This window comes from Sciurus vulgaris (genome assembly GCF_902686455.1).
Source record: "Sciurus vulgaris genome assembly, chromosome: 2".
NCBI classification, from domain to species: domain Eukaryota; kingdom Metazoa; phylum Chordata; class Mammalia; order Rodentia; family Sciuridae; genus Sciurus; species Sciurus vulgaris.
The window spans coordinates 127,923,838-127,943,659 of NC_136462.1; the positions used below are offsets into that span (position 1 = coordinate 127,923,838).

At 35.8% G+C, this 19,822-nt stretch overlaps 1 protein-coding gene across 1 annotated transcript in view; it reads left to right on the forward strand.

Moving 5' to 3' along the window:
• The window catches only part of GABRB3 (gamma-aminobutyric acid type A receptor subunit beta3), a 219,171-nt gene that overhangs the window by 184,350 nt on the left and 14,999 nt on the right, over positions 1-19,822 (forward strand). The window contains exon 7 of the mRNA XM_079128442.1: positions 15,498-15,650. Coding sequence (XP_078984568.1) covers positions 15,498-15,650 — 153 coding nt within the window. The remainder of the gene's footprint in view (positions 1-15,497; positions 15,651-19,822) is intronic.

A 19,822-nucleotide genomic window follows, 5' to 3' on the forward strand; every position in this document is an offset into this window, starting at 1 on the left:
ATTTACATAACAAAGCTAGAAGACATTATTTTTCAAGGTTCCTGATGCATAGGAACCCCTGCTACGTTTTTTTTTTTTTACAAAGAGTTCAAAAACTAGTCTCTCTATGCTTTCAGTGATAATTTTGCACACTTCTACATACTCACATTAGAAGAGTTTTTACAAAAAAAGTAAATATGTAAATATTTTAGGAAAAAGTGTAAAAAAAATTAATGCTGAGATGGCAAACACTGTCTGTGGTTCCCTGTACAGTACCCAGATCCCTCCCTCCTTTGCAGTCTGTGTTAATGAGTCACATAATCTGGATGAGCTGTGCTATCGTGCAGATTTCTAAAACCTGACACATTGGGATTGGAGGCCCCCAAATGCTAACTCAGGGTCCTGGAATTTCTTAATCCAACACCAAAGAGTCACTGGGACAAGAAACCTTCTGCCTCTGACCCATCCTCCATCCTGCAGCTATTAGGAACCACACTACCACATGTCTTAAACCGTTACCCAGCTGCAAACCTTTGACTACTGCCCTTTGCCTGCAGTATGGGTCCCTGTTTAACTGCATTATCTCCTCTTCAGTTTAGTTCATAAAACCTTTATTGTAGTTGCTGCATTTAATTCTTCTTCTCTCCTCCAATCATTCACTCCTGCATTCTGTCCCCAAATTTTTCTTTCTGTCCCAGCCCCCATTTGATATATTTTCTCTCTCTTTTTTTCCTATTCAAACCCAGTCCATTCATCAGTGAATGGTTCAAATGCCAACCCCTTTGCTTACCCCCTGGGACATTAATGTTTGCAAATACATCATCTTAAATCATCTTAAATTTTTTGAAGTATGAGAAAATGAGGACCTGGCGATGTAGCGCAGTGGTAGAGTGCTTCCTGGTACATGTGAAGCTCTGGGTTCCATCCCTGGCCTGATAAATAAATAACTGTAAATAATAAAAGAGCTTCTCTGCCAGTTATCTTTTTGCTGTATGAAGCTTTGAAACTTATAGGGTATCATTTCTTTGTTACCTATATTCTCATACTTAACATATATCAGATATTCAATAAATATTATTTGAGTAAATATATTTGTTCATAACCATGTGCTCAGAAGTCCCACAAAATAGCCACACCAAACACAGGTTCTCCTTGCAAGTTAAATCAGAATTAGAAAAAAGGTAATGGATTATTTTTAATTAGGCCCATTTTATATCATTCACTATTTAAATCTACTGGGTTGTTTGGGAAATCCTGGATTCTTACCAATATTCATTCTTGACCCAGAACTATATTTTTTAATGGAAGTGCTTATACAGTGAGTAGTTAGATGATTCTTTGGTACCTACATCCTATAGGATTGATCCAAACCTATATGTGGGTTAGAGTTTCCAAGATAAAACAAGGATGGATTGAAAGGGATTCATAGGAAAAAGAAAAACAAGGAAAGAATAGATTCTTTCTTTTCTATAGCTGACCAGTACCTATCCTTGAGACTACATGATATTTCATTTTGCTTTAATCATTTAAATAAAGAATATATTCATCATTGTGTTAGTTACCTCTTCATCACTGTGAACAAATTCCTGACAAGAAAAACTTAGAGGCAGACAAGTTTATTTTGGCTTATGGTTTTACAAGTTCAATCCATGGTCAGCTGGCTCCATTGCACTGAGCCTGAGATGAGACAGAACATCATGGCAGACCAGAAACAGAGGAAAACTGCTCAACTGGGAAGCAGAGAAAGCAGAAAGAGCCAAAGACAAAATATAATCCCAAGGGCACAACCCCGGTGATCTTCCTCCAGTCACACTCCACCTGCCTACAGTTACTGCTCAGTAAATTGTTAATGCATCAAATGGATTAATTCACTGACAGGTTACAGCTCTCATAATCTAATCTTTTCACATTCCTGCATTGTCTAGCAGGAGTTTTGAGGCGCAGAGTGGAGGCACCTTATATCTAAACCATAACAACTCTAGTCAGTAGATGTCAATGTAATGTGATCCACTTCTGTAAGCTCTTAGGGATTTGTGGGTAAGTTTTCAGGAAATAGAGAAAACATTTTTAAAGTAAGTGCAAATTTAGATTAACCTACATCTTTGAAATTCTTTTTATTAAAACCTAAAGAAGTATTGATTTTTTAAATGAACTTTGGGAATATTGTAAGAATCTTGCTTACTGATTTTAACTTTTAAATATAATTAGTTAAAATTATGATCTGAACATTTCTCTCAGAAAAATATTTAATAAAGCAAATATTATATTACTATTTTATCATGAATGGAATTTAAACCAATGTTTCAAACAGTAATTTCAATAGAGGAAAATTTTTTATTCTTTTGTGTGATTTCTGTTTAATTAAACATAAATGTACACATTACTAAAGTATTTGGAATGTGCAAAAAAAAAGTGATGTCTCTAAAGCAAACTGATTCCAATTTATTTTAAAAAGTAAGAATCTTAAGTAAATTGTCAAATCTAAAACCTTACTTGATGAACCTTCTAATAGTCTCTAATTAAGCAAGACAATCCTAGGATGGATTAAAATTTTTCTCATGCTTTAATATTTTATACACAGACTTGTAAAAGGAGGTATTTATAACTTTATATCTTTATAACTTTTCTGTATGTGCACATATGGAAAAATGTTAAAAATACAAATGTACAGCTAGTGAATGATCAGGAAGTTAATAATAATGTAACTACTATCAAGGCAAGAAGTAGAACACCTTGGTTTTCAAGGAGTCCCCACTACAGTTCCTCCCAATTTTCTCCCGACTCCTTTCCAAAAGCATCCACAATCTTATTACCCTCTAGCTAAGCTTCCTGGTTCTGAGCCTTATTTAACAGTTTGGATTATGTTGTGACTGCCTTCTTTAACTCAGTCTTAGTTTTTGGAACCCATCTGTGTCTCTGTGGTTTGTTTATTTTCCTGGTTCTACTGCTATTTAAATAAGTCACAGTTTATCCATTCTGCTACTTATGCACATGAATGAATCATGGTAAGATGAATATTCTTATACCTATCTTCTTGTAAACATATACATATATAAATGTTAAATATATACCTAAAAGTGAAATTGTGACTCTTCAAATTTAATCCTATATGCCAAACCATTTTCCAAAGTGACTGTACCAAGTGACACTCAGAGCAGTAATTCATGAGAGTTCCCTTTACCTCTCTTCCTTGCTAACGCTTGATGTGGGGGTCATCTGTGGGGGGTTGGGTGCTATCTTGTGGTTTTAACTTCTACTTCTGTAATTACTAATAAGATTGAGTACTTTTCCTGACAGCCTGTTTGGAGATACTTTTTTGTGAATTGCCTGTGCAAGCCTCTTTGTGAACTGTCTGTCATTTTCTTAATAACTTATTGGAATTATCTATACATTACATATGGAACTTTATTATAGGTTATGTATGTTACCAAAATATACTTCAAAATTTTTTTATTTGTTCTAGTTTGCTGTACATGACAGTAGACTGCATTTATACATTTTGTTAAATCATACATAAATGGAGTGTAACCTTACATTTGGAACTATTATCCCTCTGAAATTTATTTTTTTGTGAATATTGTGTAGTATGGGTCAGTTTTCATTTTTTTTCCTCAAACATCATTGCTCTGTAGGCAACACCTTTTTCATAATTTTATGTGTACGTATGCATTTGAACTTTCTGTTCTGAGCTGCTAGTTTATCATCTTTGTACGTTATGGTGCTCACTGCATTATCTTCTTTAAGTAGAGCAGATCCTTCCTTCTCTTTTTATTTATTATGTTTATTTGAGGCTTCTTTATTCTCAGTCTTTTTCATTTCCCTAAACATTTCATAATCGGGTCATTAATTTTTATGTAAAAATGATTTGGCATCATATTAGGTTAATTTAGTGAAAAGTGACATCATTATAATTCCTCCAATTTGTTCATATTTTCTTTCTCCATTTATTTAGGTCTTTAATTTGTCTCAACACCATCTTATAGTTGTCTGTTCAGAAATCTTACACATTCTTGTGAAATTGTCCCAGATATTTGCTATATGTGGTGAAATATCTTAAACATAATTTCTTAGTTTTACATATTTATAAGAAAACAGTGATTTTGTATTGAATGGTCTTTCAAATGTACTTTTTACTTCTAATAATTTCTTCAGCATGAAACTTTTACCCGTCCCAAACAATGTAAGGACCAGAGTGTACTTTCCATCCATATTTCCTCATTCTAATTCCATTTGCTGTTGTCATTCTCTATTATAATTTAAGTACATTTCAGAGCCCACACAATATTATTGTTAAATGTAGTAAATGTTCATTTAGACATAATCGTGTGATTCTTTGTTATTTATTCTTTCCTTTTTCTCCAATTCACTCTGAATGTGTTCCTTCTAAGGAAGGACATTTCAAGACTACTTTTATTAATATGAATCTATTGGTAACAAGTTTCTCAAATTTCTTAGTTTGTTTGTTGTTTATTTTGTTTGTTTGTTTTTTCTTTTTTAGTCCTGTATAGGTTTGACCTACTATAATTTTCTCATGTAGGATTTGCTTGTTGATGATAGAAATTTATGTTGGCATGTTCTGTTTGTTTGTTTCCCCATTTGAAGATATTGTTTCTTTGTTCCTCGAGTCCATCATTTCCATTGAGAAAATACTTGTAGGTCTAATTGGTGCTACTTTGAAAATAATCTATTTTTATTCCCTTTCTAGATGTCTTCATATTTTTTTCCTCTTTGGTTTTCATTGGCATTATTATAATGTCCAAATCACAGTTTTCCCTATAATTATTCTTCTTAGGGTTTATGGATCTTGAATCTTTGACTGGAGGTTTCTCAGCAGTTTGGGGTCACCTTTAGTCAACATTATTTCAAATACTGCATTTGCTTCATTCTCTCCTCTTCTTCTTTAATTCCAATTACACACACGTTAAATCTACTCTATCATCTATATGTCTTCCTTTCTGTATTTTGCATTTTATTTTCTCATCCTTCACCCTGGGAATTTCTTGCTGACATCTTTCTGAGAGAGGTATCCAGCATAAGCTTCTTCACCCCTTTCTGGGACTCAAAATAATTCAAATTCAGCCTTTGTATGTATCTGAGTTCTTTTGCTTTATCTTTACATTTTGAGCAGAACTCTGTGTACAAGTGTAACTAATCCAAAGTATGAGGGGTTTAATGTGGCTCCCCTTCTTCATGACCTCTGCCTCCAGTTTTGCTGGAGTCTATCAAATATTCTGCTGAGCTTCTCATCTTCCTCTTCTAATGCTTCTGGTATCCCCTCTCAGTTTCCTTTCTCTCCCAGATTTTGGTACAGATTTTTTTACTGGTTTGTTTTCTGCCCCATGACTTCAAGGAGATGTATTTTTAAATTTGCCCACATTTCCCAGTCATTTCCAGCACAGTCAGATCTTCATATTTGTGGGTTCCATATCTGTGAATTTAACCAACCAAGGATCAAAAGTATTCAGGAAAAACAGCATTGTACTGGACATGTAAATACATTTTTTTGTCATTATTCCCTTAACAATACAGCATTGGACATCAGGAATAATCAAGAGAATATCTAAAGTATACTCAAAGATGTGTGTAGGTTCTGTGTAAGCACTACACCATGTTGTGTAAAGGACTTGAGCATACACGGATTTTCATTTCTGCGAGGGTTCAGGAACAAGACCCCCAAAGACATGGAGGACTGGCTGTATGTGAGTTATCCATTTCACAACACCTAAACAGTATGCTTTGATTTTTCACCATCTTTATTTTTCCAGAAGTTTATAGTTATTTCAATAGCTAATTCTTATTTAGTTGGGTTATTAACAAATGAAAGTAAAAAAAAAAAGAAGAAGAAAATTTAGGAAGCATTTCTTATATTCACATTTCAGGAAATATGAATCATTTAATTCTGTATTTTTCTGACAATGTTACAAAGAGGAAGCTTTTTTCCAGAACAGTGTGCTTTTAAGGAAAGTACTTTAAAATTCATTATCAGGAGATCTGAGTCTTTGGTTGTAATGGTAACCAGCTGTGAAAATGTGTGCAAAGCACTGGAATAGAAGACAGGTAAAGGGATCAAATTAAAAGAAGTACTGAATTAAATTTATTTCAACAAATATAAACAAATATATAACAATTGATGAAACTGTTAAATATCACTGTGGACATGTGGAACACCAGATTGGAATGTGGGTTTTGTACTGACTCTGAATGTGCGACCTACAGACCAGCAAAGTCTGTGATGTACAGTTTGTGCCAAATCCAAAGTTGACTCCTAACTTTTTATCTTTCTTTGAGTCAAAAGATTGCAGGCAAATGGATGAAATTGGAGAATATCATGCTAAGTGAGATAGGCCGATCTCAAAAAGCCAAAGGACGAATGATATCGCTGATAAGTGGAGGATGACACATAATGGGGGGGAGGGAAGGGTTAGAGTTAGGGTTAGGGAGGGGGGCAAGTATGGAGGAAGGAACTACTGTATAGAGGGTAAAGAGGGGTGGGAGGGGTGGGGGGAAGGGAAAAAATAACAGAATGAATCAAACAACATTGCTCTATGTAAATTTATGATTACACAAATGGTATGCCTTTACGCCATGTACAAACAGAGAAACAACATGTATCCCATTTGTTTACAATAAAAAAAAAAAAGATTGAGGCTTTTACAAGAGATACAGAGACCTGATCATTTAATATGTTTATTTAATTATGTACTATTTCTATTTCTCTTTCTTTTTTTTTTTCTGTTGTACATTTGGATAATAATATATTTTGTTTCAAAATACTTTTGGCCAAGATTAGAAGAAAGGCCAAGAAAAGAGTCCAACATGACTGATGATGAAACATTTCAGTTAAGAGATATGAATTTTCTAGTATTTGAAAATCAACTTTCAAATGCCATTTTTGCTTATTTACTAGTGAATATGGAAAATTATGCATTTTTTAGAGTTCATCTATCCCACCATTAATTCATGAACTTAAATTTCTCTTTAATAGACCATTCATGAATACTAAAGTATTGTGATAAATTGTTGCCCACTGGTCCTATAAAGAAAGACATTATAGGCATGAATAAGATATTAAATGGTAAAACAACAACCATTTGCATCTTATTTATAATTTATTTTAACCTCAAATTCTAGAGAGAAATCCATTCTTTTTTGAGGGAAAGTGTGGGAACCAGGGATTGAACTCAGGGGCACTCCACCACTGAGCCACATCCCCAGCCATTTTTTGTATTTTATTTAAAGATAGGGTCTCACTGAGGGCTTAGTGCCTCGCTTTTGCTGAGGCTGGCCTTGAACTTGCTATCCTCCTGCCACAGCCTCTAGAGCTGGTAGGATTACAGGCATGCACTGCCATGCCCTTGGGTAAAATCCATTCTTTTCTCCTATTTTTCCCTATTTTGTTTTGTTGGACGATTCTTAGAGACCCTTCACCCATACCTCTTAGCCAGATACTGCTCTAATCCCTTTATTCAAAATGGCAGACCTAGATCATGCTGCCTATAAAAGAGCTTAACTATCTCAATTTGTTGCTGTGAAATCACTGTAAGAGTTCCCGACACAGGTCTCACTACAGAGGACAGAGTTGAAAGAAAATTTATTGCCCTATATCTTCACAAAAATAATTCTTATCTACCTTAAAATTTGGAGTTACCTTTAAGACCTGCATGTTTTAAAAATATGTTCCATGATGAGAATACACTGATTATAGAATTCTGAGTACAGAAGGTACCAAAGAAGGAGAAAAAGGAAAGAAAGAAGAAAGGTGCATTTTTAAGCATGTTTTCATTTTTTGACTAGATAATATATTTTGTATTTGATATGAATTATGTCTAATGATTGCCAGTAGTATATATGTAGTAGGCATTTTTCTTTGTAAAAGATTTAATGAGATATAATTTACATACTAAATAATTTACCCATTTAAAATTATACAGTTGAATACTATTTAGTGTATTTACAGCTTTGCAACCATGACCACAATCAATCTTAGAATATTTTTATCACCCTGAAGGAAATCATGTACCCTTCAGCAGGCATGTCCCTCAACCTTCCTTCTCCGTGGTAGAGAACCATTAATCTACTTTGTTTCTGTGGGCTGGCCTGTTCTACATATTTTGTATCAATGGAATCCTATTACTTAGTCCTTTGTGACTGGCTTCTTTTGCTTAGCATGATTTTTTCAAAGTCCATCCATGGCGTGGTAAATACTAGCCCTTCATTCTTTTCTATGGCTGAATAATAGTCCATTCTATGAATACACATTTTGTTTATCCAATACAAATACAAATATAAATGTTTTGTATGAATACACCACATTTTTGTTTATCAGTTGGTGAACGTTTGGGTTGTTTCCATTTTTTTTTAAACTGGCAGGAATTTCTCTCAGGAAATGAACTTGTGCTTTGTCATGCAATTGCTGGATATTATGACACTCCAACTTTTGGGGGAACTTATCTGATGGCATGGCGCCCTTTTATATTCCCAACAGCAGCATCTGAGAGATCTCATTTCTTCACATAGGCACCAACACTTATCTGTCTTTTTCATTGTAGCTATCCTAAAGGGTATCATGGGGTACATATTATTGTGGTTTTAATTTGCATTTCCCTAATGAATAATAATATTGGGCTTCTTTTCATGTGCTTATTGGTCATCTGTCTATCTTCTTTGGAGAAGTATCCATTCAAAGCCTTTTTCCATTTTTTAATTTCTTTTTATTGTAAGCATTTTTTATGTATTCTACATGCAGGTTTTTCATCAGATATATGATTTGTAAATATTTGCAAATATTTTCTTTCTGTGAGTTGTTTTTCTTTCTTAATGGTATCCTTTGCAACATAATAGTATTTAATTTTGATAAATTGTAACTTATCTATTTCTTTCTTTTATCACTCTTTGAAGTCTTTTTAAAAAATTATTTATTTCGATTCATTATACACAAATGGGGTACAACTGTTGTTTCTCTGGTTGTACATGAAATAGAGTTGCACCATTTGTGTAATCATACATGTACATAGGGTAATGATGTTTGTCTCATTCTGTTATTTTTCCTTCCCCCCACCTCTCCCACCCCTCATTTTCCTCTATACAATCCATCCTTCCTCCATTCTTGCTCCTCTCCCACCCCGTTATGTATCATCATCCGCTTATCAGAAAGATCATTCGTCCTTTGGTTTTTTGGAATTGACTTATCTCACTTAGCATGATATTCTCCAACTTCACCCATTTTCCTGCAAATGCCATAATTTTATTCTTCTTTTGACTGAGTAATATTCCATTATGTATATATACCACAGTTTCTTCATCCATTCATCAATTGAAGAGCATCTACATTGGTTCCACAATCTAGCTATTGTGAATTGAGCAGCTATGAACATTGATGTGGCTGTATCTCTGTAGTATGCTGATTTTAAGTCCTCTGGGTATAGGCCAAGGAGTGAGATAGCTGGGTCAAATGGTGGTTCCATTCCACATTTTCTAAGGAATCTCCACATTGCTTTCCAGAGTGGCCGCACTAATTTGCAACCCCACCAGCAATGTATGAGAGTACCTTTTTCCTCACATCCTCGTCAACACCTATTGCTGCTTGTATTCTTGATAATAGCCATTCTAATTGGGGTGAGATGAAATCTTAGGGTAGTTTTGATTTGCATTTCTCTTATTACTAGAGATGTTGAACATTTTTCATATATCTGTTGATTACTTGTAGAACTTCTTCTGTGAAGTGTCTGCTCATTTCCTTAGCCCATTTGTTGATTGGGTTATTTGTATTCTTGGTGTAAAGTTTTTTGAGGTCTTTATAGATTCTAGAGATTAGTGCTCTATCTGAAGTATGAGTGGCAAAGATTTTTCTCCCACTCTGTACGCTCTCTCTTCACATTGCTGGTAGTTTCCTTTGCTGAAAAAAAGCTTTTTAGTTTGAGTTCATCCCAATTTTTGATTCCTGCTTTTATTTCTTGTGCTTTGGGAGTCGTGTTGAGGAAGTCTGGTTTAGGACCATGACTGACATGATGAAGATTTGTACGTACTTTTTCTTCTATAAGGTGCCGGGTCTCCGGTCTGATTCCAAGGTCCTTGATCCATTTTGATTTGAGTTTTGTGTAGGGTGAAAGATAGGGGTTTAGTTTCATTTTGCTGCATATGGATTTCCAGTTTTCCCAGCACCATTTGTTGAAGAAGCTATCTTTTCTCCATTGCATATTTTTGGCACCTTTGTCTAGGATGAGAAAATTGTATTTATTTGGTTTTGTGTCTGTGTTCTCTATTCTGTACCATTGACCTACCTGTCTAGTTTGGTGCCAATACCATGCTGTTTTTGTTACCATTGCTTTGTAATAGAGTTGAAGTTCTGGTATTGTGATACCCCCTGCTTCACTTTTCCTGCTAAAGATTGCTTTAGCTATTCTGGGTCTCTTATTCTTCCTGATGAATTTCATGATTGCTTGCTCTATTTCTGTAAGGTACATCATTGGGATTTTAATTGGAATTGCATTGAATCTGTATAGCACTTTTGGTAGTATGGCCATTTTGACAATATTAATTCTGCCTGTACAAGAACATGGGAGATCTTTCCAACCTCTAAGGTTTTCTTTAATTTCTTTCTTTAGTGTTCTGTAGTTCTCACTGTAGAGGTCTTTCACCTCTTTTGTTAGATTGATTCCCAAGTATTTTTTTGAGGCTATTTTGTCACTCTTTGAATTCTTGCCCTGAATTTACACACAAGTAAACAAAGGGACTAAGAGGAAGCCCTGACTTGGTAAGACTTGTGGTCAGGGGCTGTGCCTCTGCCCTTTGGCTCAGCATTTTATATACAAGGAAACACAGGGTGTAAGAGGATGGTCCAAACAGGAATATCCCAAATAGAGCATGAGGCTGGATTGTTCAAACACTCTTTTCTTTGTTGCAATGTCACGTAGTTCATCATTCTGGTCTTTACTGTGGAAGATCAAAAGGAGATACCTTGCCTGCTTGAGATGTGTTTTAGCTCTAATTCTGTGTGCAGAGCGCTCTCTCTCTCTCTCTCTCTCTCTCTCTCTCTCTCTCTCTCTCTCTCTCTCATCTATTTTATATGTTTCTTTTCCTTCACAGATTTTTTTTCAACATATAATGAAGTATCTAGTAATGGCAGTGAGAAAATCATTAGCACTATTTATTAATTTTAGGCTGCATTATAAGGTATAGAGTACATTATTAATGAATACAACAGCATGATAAAGAACCCCAAGAGTGTCACTGAGAGCTTCCTAGGCAATGGGAGAGAGCCCCACAGCTGCTGCCTTGATGGGAAAGGGTTGTGTGTGCATAGGTCAGCTCTGCAGCAATTGCTAAAATGTCAGCTTGTTACTTTAAGGATACACTGGAGTGACTCTTATCACTCTGCAAAGCTGGCATGATGCTCATTGTGCACATTTTTAATAAGTCTTCAAAAATATTAATGCCTAGAGAGTGATATAAATTTAGGCTGAATTAGAGATCCAGAGCCTGGTTTTTGGCATAACTTTCAATGCATCTGGGGAGAAAAGGTTGAGATCAGCATCCTCACTAGATAGTTTTGCCAAGGAAGTCCTGACTTGGAACGATACTCTTGTGTTCAGGGTCTGTGCCTCTGCCTGTTGGCTCAGCATCTACTGGGGTTCTGGCTACATCTGCATTGCCACACAGGCATTAGGATTTCTGTGCAGTCTACAGTAATTTTAGAGTTTCTGTCTTGAAGGTTATGTCTATGTATAGCTGACTCATCACTTCTCAGATTTAAAATATTAGACACTAACTATAGTTTTTTGGGAGTTTTTTCCTTATAGATATAGCATATGTCAGGGTATTGCATCTTGCCAGCACTAGGATGTTCTTTAACAGAACTACAAAAAGACTTCTATGTACTCTTTAAGATGCTTAGCAAGTAATGAAAAGCCTTTGCATAGAAGAATCTATTTCTCTGACACTTCTGGTCTTTATTCACATTCTGAGTTCTCTCTCTCTCTCTCCCTCTCTCTCTCTCTCTCATGGCTTTTCTGAGTCCTTAACATTGGACATTCTTCTTCTTCTTTGCCTGAAGAAATCCTATTCCACCATGAGCATCTCAGTCCATAAAGGTGAAACCTTTCCTACCCATTCATTCACGTGCCCTAGAATATAATTGTATTCCCCATATAGCACATATATATTCAGCTTTACCGGGGTGGTATATGAGCTAGTTGAGAGCACTGATTACTCTCTCATTCCTCCATGTTGCTTGCTATACTCACTCTACTAACTCTTCCCACCTCAGAATAAGATCTATGGGCACATGATCAATGCCTAAAAATTTAACCAATTTGAAGTGGCATTTTACTTTTAACCAATGGAATGTGTCTGCCAATCACAGAAGAAAGTGGCACATTTTCTTAATTCTAAGTTCTGTGCCATGAGTATGTTGGCAAATTTCCAGAGTCACATGTTTTTGAATTCGCATGAATGTTCTCTTCTTAAAGGTCTTTAACCACTTACACATGTTTGGCTATGTCTGCCTTTATCTCCCATGTTCCAGGGGCAAGTTTCCCAATAGAGAGTCAGTGGTACTTCATGGGTGTCAAGTTTGGCTTTAATTGGAACAGTGTCACTGAATATGTACTTTGAAAAGTGCTAAGAAACATGACTTGGAAAATGGAAAGTTGAGAAATACAGTCAGTTTCATTCATAAACATTTGTTGCTTTTCCCTGGGAGAGCATTAAACATCACTGATAATATAAGGATCGACAATAAGACTTGCTCTGGCCAATGGAATGTAACAGGAAATCTGTGTAGCACTAAGATGCAATAAATATACTGAATATTTTGAATGTATTAACTCAACTAAAGAGTCACATAAATAAACTACTTCTGTTTTCATTCTTTAAGTATATGGGTATATTAGTTCATAACCCATCATGGCTTAGGCATTTACCTCAGCATTGCAGTATGTGAAAAAAAATACATTTTTTCACAAATTCAGCCCTCAGAACTATACAGCTTACTAAGGAAGATTTTTACCATCATTTATACTAATAATTATACTTTTAATAAGAAAGAAAATAATTCAACAAAGTAATCATTGACATTTGGAGGGAGGAAGAGGAAAGGGATCTTGGAAGGTGTAGCATTTGACGAAGGCCTTGAAATATGGGTAAGAGAAGACATTATTTTAAGAACAATGGGTTTGAATCAGTAGAGGCAAGAGTCTGGGAAGACAGTGAGTGTCAATGCTGTGCTTCTGAAACGTGTGGGCAGGGCAGAGTCAGGGGCCTAGAGTTGGCAAGAGTCCTCAAATAGAACATCATGCCAATGTTCCATGTTCACATGGGATAGAACATGTGAACAATAGAACTGTAGAACAATAGAACAATAGAGCTGTACTAAATCCATGCAGAGGGAAGCTTTATTCCATTAATGGTGTTTGAAAAATCAGTCATTTATGGAACATAAAATAATTCTATACTTTTACCTCATGTCAAACTCATAACTGCCAACCCTCAAAACAGGTTTGTGGCTAGATCCCTGTTGTAAATTAATTAATTAATTAATTGTAAATTAATGTAAACCTTAAAACAAGTTTTAAAAATCATAAGGAAAATAGTGAGATGGATAGATGCAGTGACATGCAAAAATTTAAGCAATCTATACAGCCTCCACTCAAAGCTGTTACAAGATTTAAAATGAACAACTGGGAAAATACTTGCAGATGATACAAACAACGATTAGTATGTGAAAGACTAAATACAGAGGACAAGCAAAATATTTAAAGAAATTAATTGAAGGGACACATTTGTTTCTCATGAGAATTAGCAAAATTTAAGAGATGTACATTGTTGTCATGTTTATAAGGCAAGATAGGGGCTTTTATAAAGTGCTGATAGTGACTGTGTACATAATGATTCTTTACAAAGAAATTCTTTAGAATGTGTGAGAGCCTTGAACACTGCAGTGCTTAGCAAGTCATCTTTTGGCATATTCATCCTAAGAAAAGAAGTCTAAATGTATCAAAAGAGCTCTGCTTAAAGGTATTTATAGTTTTGTAAAAATGGAAATCACCTAAATCGTTAGCATTGAGGGATTGATATTTATAAACTATAGATTTCATCTGCATATATTTGATGGAAAATTTGAAATTGTGTTTACACACAGTTTGTGACAACCATGAAAATATTTATGTGATGATGACAATGTGATATATGCATTTGATCAGAGCCTTGCAGAAGAAACTACACACACACACACACACACACACACAAAGACTGAAAGAAATTCCTCCAATCATTAAACTTTGTTTTGAGTTTATTAGGTGATTTCTTTTCTCTTTTAAGTAATTCTTGCTGAAAGTGTGGTTGATTAAAAAAAAAAAAATAGGAAGCCAGGGTATAAAACCATTCATCTTCTACATAAAGATAATAGTTATATAAGTGAATCAGACTGCTAATGAAAAGAACGCAGGGACAATCACAGACAGGGACATGAAATAACATCTGGAAAATGCATGCATTGGGGACAGGAGGAGAATAGGAACCTGTCAGTTGTACAGAAGAAGGAATAAAAAGGCAAGGTCTCCTGAAGCTTAGAATAGGGGCACTCTCAGGAAGAGTGGACCATTCATCAGTGAAGGAGATAGGGGGGTTAAGGAAGTTGATAATTGGAGAAACCCACTGAGTTTTCATGGAAACTCATGGCAGTTTTGTTAGAATCCAGGAGATAAGAGACAAATATAACATTAAATTGGCATCCCAGTGGTCATTGTTCTCACTCCATAATGGTGGTAGTGGTAGGATTCCAAGATGTGCCTATGGAATGTAAACATCTGAGGTATATTGCTGGATTCTGCAAATAAGAAAATGGACAGAGGCTGGGGATGTAGTTCAGTGGTAGAGTGCTTGCCCAGTGTGTACAAGGCCCTGACTTTAATTCCCAGAACCCCCCAAAAGAAAGAGAAAAGAAAAAGAAAATGGACAAGTATTTCTCTGAGGATCTCTTTAGTGCCTTTTCTGCAGTCAGAGCAGAGCATCTCAGTGTACCCTGTTGCTTTCTATGGAACTGAACTCTGCTCCTCCAGTCCTCAGAGTGTCCTTGAACTACCTCAGTAGGACTAGGGTCAGTGCTTCTAGTACCTATGCTCAGAGTCCTCTGGATGACTGATAAAAGTTGTTTTGCCCATTAAGCCTTAAGTTTTATCTCCCTTGTCAACAATAGATGAGAAGGGGATAGTCATCCATGAAAACATAAGATATTTGGCACTATTCTGTATTCTAAGTTAAAAACTTCCCCAAAGTTTTCCCAGGGTCAGTTCCCAGCTGAGCATTTAGCCTTAGAAGAATATCCTTAATATTATCTTTAAAAATAGACTGAAATACACTCCCCTCTCACTTCCATAAATACCTTTAGGCAGACAGAATCAAACCCCAGGGGTGTGGATTGACACTCAGTCCTTGGGCTTTCTTGATGCATGCTGCTGATCCGTTGGAGTCAAAGAAAACCCGTATCTGTTCAGTGTGGTATCCTTGTCTGTTTACTACAGGTGCCTATCCTCGACTCTCACTGAGTTTTCGGCTGAAGAGAAACATTGGATACTTCATTCTTCAGACTTACATGCCCTCTATACTGATCACGATCCTCTCCTGGGTGTCTTTCTGGATCAACTACGATGCATCTGCAGCTAGAGTTGCCCTCGGTATGTGCTGCTTTTACCCAGTATCTAAACTGCGAAGTGACCATGTCATTACTATATCAAGGGGGTTTAAAGGCTATAGTGCAGCAATGACTTTTTGACATCCTGACACCAGTCTTGCCCATATAGTTACTTTTTTATCTTGAAACACTAATTTCATGCACGATTCCCTTGATGTGTTAATTTAATTATAAGGCTCAAATGTGAATTTTCATGCCCGTGAAAGGGAAAATATGCTTGCAGAATATTTGCATAATACAACTATTTTTGACACTAATTTTTAAAGCTAGGATTAACATATCCTGCTCAAAATTATTCCATGGCCCAGAAAGCAGACTTGATTAATTGTGTATTCTTTTTTAAGTCAGAAAAATAGTCAAATACTACAGCATATAATTGGAATTACACAATTTAATGAACATTAGAATAGGCAATTAGATTCTGAGTGGTTCCCAAAAATCTTAGTGACCTTTTCTGATCCTTGGTTTTTGGAAACTGAATGATTAGCTGATGTACAATATATCTTATAGGTTCCAATATTATTTTTAATATATATTTTTAAGGGAAGGCTTACATTTTCAGAAGCATTCTCTATTCAGCTAATTATTATGAAATGTCTTGAACAAAATAAATATTTGAATACATTTTAGGTAAGTATAGAACTGATGAACAGTCTTCTGTCTGTTCATCCTTTGGGTGGGGTTGAATTTAATTCCTGAAAGTGAAATTAACAGCAGTACTTTTGAAAATTGATGGGAAAGAATTATCAACATTCTTGCTGGTAAAGAAGTTAACAGAAAAGCATAAAAATTCAGGGTTCATATTTTTCCATCTTGCATTCATTTTCCTGTTTGTCAACATTCCCCAGGACCTTACACTGATTATCATTTTTTTCTAAGAGAATATGTGTGCATGTGTGTGTGTGTGTGTGTGTGTGTGTGTGTGTGTGACTGTATGTGTGTGTATGACTGTCCTAGACCCACAGCTATGTGACTTGCACAGTTGTCTTGAAAATTAGACTTTGTCCCCAGGAAATAGCATATAAGTATAGTTTAAGAGAAAACTCAGGTAGCTTTTCCTGAAGGTGTTTAGGAATTAAAAAAAAAAAAAAAAAAAGTAGTTTAACAATAAAGTATCAAAAAACTAAGAAGAACCTTTTATGAATTGTCATGTATTTCTAATGAATATGGCAAGCAAAATTCTCTTTAAAAACTCTCAGGTATTTCTCTACAGCCTGAAGAGATTGCCCTGTAGCCTCAGTCTTACGTAGGTATTACTTGTTTTTCATTTTAATATTTCTAGAGTACTCTATTAAACTATTTTCATTTTTTCTCATTTGTAAAAGTCAGAGATACAATGAATTACTAGGAGCAGATCCAAATTTTGTGGAACTTTTTGTTTATACAATCTTAGGTTGGTCCTTTTAAGAAAAACAATACAAAACATAAAAATGCAAGATTGCTGGGACCCTCCCCAGAGGGGAGCAAGAGGCCTTAGCAAGTGGAGAGCTGGCGCTGAAACTTCCCTAGCTTCAGTGTGAATCTCTGCAGGGAATTTGTCATTAACTACAGACATTAGAGAAATATGAGCACCAAAGAGCCATAATTATCTGGCATCATCTGGGTGAGGTGTACTGAAAGTGTCAATCTCTAAGTTCCCAGCTACTACAAATTCTGTACCTTCTAACTTATAAAATATCATCTTAGACAATATGAAACATATAAAACAGGTAATCTATGGAAAATGGATTGTAATAAACCCAACCTCATTATGACAATAAATTCTACTTTTTCTTGACATAGCATTATTATTTTAGGCCTAAGTCATGTGCCTGTGGCTTTGTGGGGGTGAAGAAATGTTCTGGATAGAGTTTCTAAGGTTTCTCCCCTAGAGTACTATCAGGTTATTCCAAGCTAGAGATCAAGGAGGCAGGCTAAAATGCAACAGTGAGTAGGTATTTATGAGTCATTGACCTGAGGCCCAGAGGTCACAACAACAGCCATGGTCTCAGGGCTGCAGAATCTGTCCAGGTAAGAGCCCAGCAGATCCAGGGTCCTGCTCTCAGCCTTGGACAGCACACTTATCCCCTCTGTCCCTCCCACCAGCATAAGACCTGTCTTAAATCTATTTGCAGGTATTAGTTAACTCAACTGGCTAAGGAAAATTATGTCATAAGGTCATGAACATGGAATAACAACAACAACATCATCATCATCATCATCAAAACAACAGCAGCAAAGAGAAGACAGAAACTTACCAAATGCATCTGTGTTGCATTCTCTGCTAAGGCTGTTAGTATAGTCACCTATTCTACAGAACATACATTGTAACAGAGGCAGTATAATTGCTCCCATTTTACAGAACAGGAATATGAAGTACGGAGAAACTAAACCTCTGGTATGAAGTCATAAAATTACCAAGAGTCAGAAGAGAGATGTCAGTCCAGTTATTCTAAATCTAGGGCTTAACCACTGCATGTGCCCTTGTCCCCCCCTTATCTTTGTTTCCCTTTCTGCAGTTTGAGTTAGCCACATCAACTATGATCTGAGAATATTAAATTAAAAATTCCAGAAATAACAATTCATATTTTAAATAACTTTTATTATAACATATTGCTATAATGGTTCTCTTTTATTATTAACTATTATTGGTAATCTCTTAGTGTGCCTAATTTATAAACTATATACACACTGCCATCAGTGTATATATACAGGAAAAACATAGAGGTCAGCACTATCCATGACTTCATGCTTCCACTGCGGGTGGGTCTCAGAGTATATCCTTTGTGGATGAGGGGTACTACCATAATTCCTAACGTGCCAATAGACACAGCATGGAAAAGTTATTTGGTCTACTGCATCACAAACACTGTGGATTTTTTTGAAGGAAAACTAAAGCTAATCAAGCATTATTATTGTTATTGAGGTATCCCTCCATAAGAGGATATGGCCATCCGGGCTAGAGTTGTGGCTCAGTGGTAGAGTGCTTGCTTGGCATGTGAGGCCCTGGGTTCCATACTCAGCGCCACATACAAGTAAATAAAAGAAAAGATCCATTGACAACTAAAAAAAATTTTTTTTTTTTTTTTTAAGAGGATATGGCTCTGGTTAGGAGGGTTAGGGTTGGAGAAATTTCCATTCTCCCATCTCCTCCCTGATCATCTTGTCTTGTATCATACTCATTGAAATACTTGGAGTGCTGTTTGCACTCATCCCAGAGGCTGCACTATGGTAAATACGTCTCATTTCCAAATGAGATCATGACAGTGCAGCGTCTGCACAGGCAGGGGTGCTTAGCAAAGATCTCTATGGAATGTCTTCCCTTGGACTCCAGGCACTGCAGGACATAGGACTGATAGGTGGGGGTGAGGGGCAGACTGGAGGTCTGTTCTAATGTTTCCAGCTGTGCTCAGCTGCTCTATACACTTCAGGACTTTATGCTTCTGTTGTCCAGGGTCTGATCCCTAGAGACATTGAACTGATAGTGTTAGCAACCACCACACTGTGGAACATTGTCATTAAAGGGTCTCCCTCAAAACTCTGAAGACCAGTAATTGGCAAATAACAGTATCAGTGTTTAAAGAGTGGAAATGTATAGTAGTATAATTTAGGCCACATTATTTGGATCAGAAGAAAAAGAAATAAAGTGTTTTGATTATATGATGCTCATAAATGCTACTTTTATTCATAGTTATCTTTGTAAATGAAGTTTTTTTGAAATACAGTATTTCATTAGCACAATGTAAATGAGAAATAAATTGAGGCTAACAATTAGGGGAGAAAAATCATAATAGCCTGATGAATGTACAAAGAACATGAAAGTCACCACTACCCAGCCAGTGCTCCAGACAGATATGTCTGCTTAGAAAGTAGTTCAAATTAAGGTTAGGAAACCTAAAAGCCACCAAAGAATTGTTTTTCTGAAATGTTGTTGGTATTATGCCCATTACCATTTATTAGGACATAGCCAATACTTTTTAGACATTGTCTTTAGACTTCCCAAAAACAACTGATAATTGAATTGGAGTTAGTTGGACTTGGGGTTTGAGCCATGTCACTGTGCTCTCCAAGCTGTGAACCACTATAATATTTTACTCTCCACAGTATCTTAGATAGGTAAAACACAGAAGAAATTTGTAAATGCAAACTAAGCATTCACATGAGCCCAAAGTGGAA